The sequence below is a fragment of the Dendrobates tinctorius genome, unplaced genomic scaffold (assembly GCF_039654945.1).
Source record: "Dendrobates tinctorius isolate UK_male_01 unplaced genomic scaffold, ASM3965494v1 ptg000059l, whole genome shotgun sequence".
NCBI classification, from domain to species: domain Eukaryota; kingdom Metazoa; phylum Chordata; class Amphibia; order Anura; family Dendrobatidae; genus Dendrobates; species Dendrobates tinctorius.
Window position 1 is genome coordinate 10,917,898 of NW_027361727.1, and position 7,190 is coordinate 10,925,087.

The window sequence follows — 7,190 nt, forward strand, 5'->3', positions numbered from 1 at the left end:
TGGAGAGGTGCGGTGTATATAGTGTATACTGGAGAGGTGCGGTGTATATAGTATATACTGGAGAGGTACGGTGTATATAGTGTATACTGGAGAGGTACGGTGTATATAGTATATACTGGAGAGGTGTGGTGTATATAGTATATACTGGAGAGGTGCGGTGTATATAGTATATACTGGAGAGGTGCGGTGTATATAGTGTATACTGGAGAGGTGCGGTGTATATAGTATATACTGGAGAGGTGCGGTGTATATAGTATATACTGGAGAGGTGCGGTGTATATAGTGTATACTGGAGATGTGCGGTGTATATAGTATATACTGGAGAGGTACGGTGTATATAGTGTATACTGGAGAGGTGTGGTGTATATAGTGTAATGTATACTGGAGAGGTGCGGTGTATATAGTGTATACTGGAGAGGTACGGTGTATATAGTGTATACTGGAGAGGTGTGGTGTATATAGTGTAATGTATACTGGAGAGGTGCGGTGTATATAGTGTATACTGGAGAGGTGCGGTGTATATAGTGTATACTGGAGAGGTGCGGTGTATATAGTGTATACTGGAGAGGTGCGGTGTATATAGTATATACTGGAGAGGTGCGGTGTATATAGTATATACTGGAGAGGTACGGTGTATATAGTGTATACTGGAGAGTGCGGTGTATATAGTGTATACTGGAGAGGTGCGGTGTATATAGTATATACTGGAGAGGTACGGTGTATATAGTGTATACTGGAGAGGTACGGTGTATATAGTATATACTGGAGAGGTGCGGTGTATATAGTATATACTGGAGAGGTGCGGTGTATATAATATATACTGGAGAGGTGTGGTGTATATAGTGCATACTGGAGAGGTGCGGTGTATATAGTATATACTGGAGAGGTGTGGTGTATATAGTGTAATGTATACTGGAGAGGTGCGGTGTATATAGTGTATACTGGAGAGGTGCGGTGTATATAGTATATACTGGAGAGGTACGGTGTATGTAGTATATACTGGAAAGGTACGGTGTATATAGTATATACTGGAGAGGTGCGGTGTATATAGTATATACTGGAGAGGTGCGGTGTATATAGTATATACTGGAGAGGTGTGGTGTATATAGTGCATACTGGAGAGGTGCGGTGTATATAGTATATACTGGAGAGGTGCGGTGTATATAGTGTATACTGGAGAGGTACGGTGTATATAGTATATACTGGAGAGGTGCAGTGTATATAGTATATTCTGGAGAGGTGCGGTGTATATAGTATATACTGGAAAGGTACGGTGTATATAGTATATACTGGAGAGGTGCGGTGTATATAGTGTATACTGGAGAGGTGCGGTGTATATAGTATATACTGGAGAGGTACGGTGTATATAGTATATACTGGAGAGGTGCGATGTATATAGTATATACTGGAGAGGTACGGTGTATATAGTATATACTGGAAAGGTACGGTGTATATAGTATATAATGGAGAGGTACGGTGTATATAGTGTATACTGGAGAGGTGCGGTGTATATAGTATATACTGGAGAGGTACGGTGTATATAGTATATACTGGAGAGGTGCGGTGTATATAGTATATACTGGAGAGGTGCGGTGTATATAGTATATACTGGAGAGGTGCGGTGTATATAGTGTATACTGGAGAGGTGCGGTGTATATAGTGTATACTGGAGAGGTGCGGTGTATATAGTATATACTGGAGAGGTGCGGTGTATATAGTATATACTGGAGAGGTACGGTGTATATAGTATATACTGGAAAGGTGCGGTGTATATAGTATATACTGGAGAGGTGCGGTGTATATAGTGTATACTGGAGAGGTGTGGTGTATATAGTATATACTGGAGAGGTGCGGTGTATATAGTATATACTGGAGAGGTGCGGTGTATATAGTATATACTGGAGAGGTGCGGTGTATATAGTATATACTGGAGAGGTGCGGTGTATATAGTGTATACTGGAGAGGTGCGGTGTATATAGTGTATACTGGAGAGGTGCGGTGTATATAGTATATACTGGAGAGGTGCGGTGTATATAGTGTATACTGGAGAGGTGCGGTGTATATAGTGTATACTGGAGAGGTGCGGTGTATATAGTGTATACTGGAGAGGTGCGGTGTATATAGTGTATACTGGAGAGGTGCGGTGTATATAGTGTATACTGGAGAGGTGCGGTGTATATAGTGTATACTGGAGAGGTGCTGTGTATATAGTGTATACTGGAGAGGTGCTGTGTATATAGTATATACTGGAAAGGTGCGGTGTATATAGTGTATACTGGAGAGGTGCGGTGTATATAGTGTATACTGGAGAGGTGCGGTGTATATAGTGTATACTGGAGAGGTGCGGTGTATATAGTGTATACTGGAGAGGTGCGGTGTATATAGTGTATACTGGAGAGGTGCGGTGTATATAGTATATACTGGAGAGGTACGGTGTATATAGTGTATACTGGAGATGTGCGGTGTATATAGTATATACTGGAGAGGTGCGGTGTATATAGTATATACTGGAGAGGTGCGGTGTATATAGTATATACTGGAGAGGTACGGTGTATATAGTATATACTGGAGAGGTACGGTGTATATAGTGTATACTGGAGAGGTACGGTGTATATAGTGTATACTGGAGAGGTGCGGTGTATATAGTATATACTGGAGAGGTACGGTGTATATAGTGTATACTGGAGAGGTGCGGTGTATATAGTATATACTGGAGAGGTGCGGTGTATATAGTGTATACTGGAGATGTGCGGTGTATATAGTATATACTGGAGAGGTACGGTGTATATAGTGTATACTGGAGATGTGCGGTGTATATAGTATATACTGGAGAGGTGCGGTGTATATAGTATATACTGGAGAGGTGCGGTGTATATAGTATATACTGGAGAGGTGCGGTGTATATAGTATATACTGGAGAGGTACGGTGTATATAGTGTATACTGGAGATGTGCGGTGTATATAGTATATACTGGAGAGGTACGGTGTATATAGTGTATACTGGAGAGGTGCGGTGTATATAGTATATACTGGAGAGGTGCGGTGTATATAGTGTATACTGGAGATGTGCGGTGTATATAGTATATACTGGAGAGGTACGGTGTATATAGTGTATACTGGAGATGTGCGGTGTATATAGTATATACTGGAGAGGTGCGGTGTATATAGTATATACTGGAGAGGTGCGGTGTATATAGTATATACTGGAGAGGTGCGGTGTATATAGTATATACTGGAGAGGTTCGGTGTATATAGTGTATACTGGAGAGGTGTGGTGTATATAGTGTAATGTATACTGGAGAGGTGCGGTGTATATAGTGTATACTGGAGAGGTGCGGTGTATATAGTGTATACTGGAGAGGTGCGGTGTATATAGTATATACTGGAGAGGTGCGGTGTATATAGTATATACTGGAGAGGTGCGGTGTATATAGTGTATACTGGAGAGGTGCGGTGTATATAGTGTATACTGGAGAGGTGCGGTGTATATAGTGTATACTGGAGAGGTGCGGTGTATATAGTGTATACTGGAGAGGTGCGGTGTATATAGTGTATACTGGAGAGGTGCGGTGTATATAGTGTATACTGGAGAGGTGCGGTGTATATAGTGTATACTGGAGAGGTGCGGTGTATATAGTGTATACTGGAGAGGTGCGGTGTATATAGTGTATACTGGAGAGGTGCGGTGTATATAGTGTATACTGGAGAGGTGCGGTGTATATAGTGTATACTGGAGAGGTGCGGTGTATATAGTATATACTGGAGAGGTGCGGTGTATATAGTGTATACTGGAGAGGTACGGTGTATATAGTGTATACTGGAGAGGTGCGGTGTATATAGTATATACTGGAGAGGTGCGGTGTATATAGTGTATACTGGAGAGGTGCGGTGTATATAGTGTATACTGGAGAGGTGCGGTGTATATAGTGTATACTGGAGAGGTGCTGTGTATATAGTATATACTGGAAAGGTGCGGTGTATATAGTGTATACTGGAGAGGTGCTGTGTATATAGTATATACTGGAGAGGTGCTGTGTATATAGTATATACTGGAAAGGTGCGGTGTATATAGTGTATACTGGAGAGGTGCGGTGTATATAGTATATACTGGAGAGGTGCGGTGTATATAGTGTATACTGGAGATGTGCGGTGTATATAGTATATACTGGAGAGGTACGGTGTATATAGTGTATACTGGAGATGTGCGGTGTATATAGTATATACTGGAGAGGTGCGGTGTATATAGTATATACTGGAGAGGTGCGGTGTATATAGTATATACTGGAGAGGTGCGGTGTATATAGTATATACTGGAGAGGTTCGGTGTATATAGTGTATACTGGAGAGGTGTGGTGTATATAGTGTAATGTATACTGGAGAGGTGCGGTGTATATAGTGTATACTGGAGAGGTGCGGTGTATATAGTGTATACTGGAGAGGTGCGGTGTATATAGTATATACTGGAGAGGTGCGGTGTATATAGTATATACTGGAGAGGTGCGGTGTATATAGTGTATACTGGAGAGGTGCGGTGTATATAGTGTATACTGGAGAGGTGCGGTGTATATAGTGTATACTGGAGAGGTGCGGTGTATATAGTGTATACTGGAGAGGTGCGGTGTATATAGTGTATACTGGAGAGGTGCGGTGTATATAGTGTATACTGGAGAGGTGCGGTGTATATAGTGTATACTGGAGAGGTGCGGTGTATATAGTGTATACTGGAGAGGTGCGGTGTATATAGTGTATACTGGAGAGGTGCGGTGTATATAGTGTATACTGGAGAGGTGCGGTGTATATAGTATATACTGGAGAGGTGCGGTGTATATAGTGTATACTGGAGAGGTACGGTGTATATAGTGTATACTGGAGAGGTGCGGTGTATATAGTATATACTGGAGAGGTGCGGTGTATATAGTGTATACTGGAGAGGTGCGGTGTATATAGTGTATACTGGAGAGGTGCGGTGTATATAGTGTATACTGGAGAGGTGCTGTGTATATAGTATATACTGGAAAGGTGCGGTGTATATAGTGTATACTGGAGAGGTGCTGTGTATATAGTATATACTGGAAAGGTGCGGTGTATATAGTGTATACTGGGGAGCTGCTATGTATACGTAGAAGGCACAGGACCTGGCTAGTAATGCATGCAGGGTGTGGGTACAATGAGGGTTACACCGTGCAGTCGGTATATACAGCCTGGGCCGTGTGGTCACAATATACGGAGTCGGGTACGGAGAAGGATGAAAGTGACAGTAATGGTGACTCAGGCTTCCAGTTTTACTAGTTTGCTATCACTCCTATGATAATTAATATGTGGGGTGACCCTCTGTCCTCCCAAAACAGTCACCCAGACCCTACTGGGGTGAGATACTCAGCCAGGGCACAGCGCACCGCCACCCTCTGCAGGCACACACCCTTCTCCATAGATATATATATACAAGCACCAGCTCAAGGTCTCGCTGCACCTCAGAGGTCACATCTGCACACATATGGCCCAGCTGCCTTACCTGGGGGTCCTGCACGCCCTCCTCTCCACCGATGACCCCTGCTGCAGTAGAAAGGCGGCAGAGGCTTCTGTCCTGGCTCTGAGTTCAGTTACCTGCAGAGACTTCTGTCTGATCACTCCAGGAAACTTCTTGCTGGGCTGAGATTGCAGTCCCTCTGCTGGAAAAGGAATAGATTGTCATTCATGTTCTCCGCCAGCAAGCTGCCGCAAGCCTTGGAATATTTTCAAAGGAGGGCTAAAAAAGGAGCAGAAGAGGAGGGAAGGAGGGGAAAAGAGGTTAGGAACACAGAAGTAAAAGGGGAAAGGAGGATAGTACAATGAGGAACAGGTATCACAGGCAGTGGCGTAGCTACTGTTTGTGGCACCCGGGGCGGTCGAAAAATTTGCCGCCCCTTTGGTCGTTGATAATCCGGAAGCATCCGAAGAGCCCACACTACACTCAAAGATCTAAGTTTTAGTCTGCTACTAACTCTGCTGTTATTATTTCTAAATTTCTAGACTTATATATGGGTATATAGCATACAGTTGTGGCCAAAAGTATTGACACCCCTGCAATTCAGTCAGATTATACTCAGTTTCTTCCTGAAAATGATTGCAAACACAAATTCTTTGGTATTATTATCTTCATTTAATTTGTCTTAAATGAAAAAACACACAAAAAGAATTGTCCTAAAGCCAAATTGGATATAATTCCACACCAAACATAAAAAAAGAGGGTGGACAAAAGTATTGGCACTGTTCTAAAAATCATGTGATGCTTCTCTAATTTGTGTAATTAACAGCACCTGTAACTTACCTGTGGCACCTAACAGGTGTTGGCTATAACTAAATCACACTTGCAGCCAGTTGACATGGATTAAAGTTGACTCAACCTGTGTCCTGTGTCCTTGTGTGTACCACATTGAGCATGGAGAAAAGAAAGAAGACCAAAGAACTGTCTGAGGACTTGAGAAACCAAATTGTGAGGAAGCATGAGCAATCTCAAGGCTACAAGTCCATCTCCAAAGACCTGAATATTCCTGTGTCTACCGTGCGCAGTGTCATCAAGAAGTGTAAAGCCCATGGCACTGTGGCTAACCTCCCTAGATGTGGACGGAAAAGAAAAATTGACAAGAGATTTCAATGCAAGATTGTGCTGATGTTGGATAAAGAACCTCGACTAACATCCAAACAAGTTCAAGCTGCCCTGCAGTCCGAGGGTACAACAGTGTCAACCCGTACTATCCGTCGGCGTCTGAATGAAAAGGGACTGTATGGTAGGAGACCCAGGAAGACCCCACTTCTTACCCCGAGACATAAAAAAGCCAGGCTGGAGTTTGCCAAAACTTACCTGAAAAAGCCTAAAACGTTTTGGAAGAATGTTCTCTGGTCAGATGAGACAAAAGTAGAGCTTTTTGGGCAAAGGCATCAACATAGAGTTTACAGGAGAAAAAAAGAGGCATTCAAAGAAAAGAACACGGTCCCTACAGTCAAACATGGAGGAGGTTCCCTGATGTTTTGGGGTTGCTTTGCTGCCTCTGGCACTGGACTGCTTGACCATGTGCATGGCATTATGAAGTCAGAAGACTACCAACAAATTTTGCAGCATAATGTAGGGCCCAGTGTGAGAAAGCTGGGTCTCGCTCAGAGGTCATGGGTCTTCCAGCAGGACAATAACCCAAAACACACTTCAAAAAGCA

General features: G+C 43.0%; 1 protein-coding gene across 3 annotated transcripts in view; it reads right to left on the reverse strand.

Annotated features, from left to right (window-relative positions):
- AMPD3 (adenosine monophosphate deaminase 3) overlaps positions 1-5,846 on the reverse strand; it is a 77,255-nt gene extending 71,409 nt beyond the window's left edge. The window contains exon 1 of one of the 3 annotated variants that reach the window (XM_073578397.1): positions 5,605-5,846. In XM_073578397.1, coding sequence (XP_073434498.1) covers positions 5,605-5,692 — 88 coding nt within the window. In that variant the 5' untranslated portion in view covers positions 5,693-5,846. Of the gene's footprint in view, positions 1-5,512 lie in introns of all 3 variants that reach the window. The other 2 variants (XM_073578394.1, XM_073578396.1) reach the window with 2 other exon arrangements.
- Between the last annotated feature and the right edge of the window lie 1,344 nt (positions 5,847-7,190).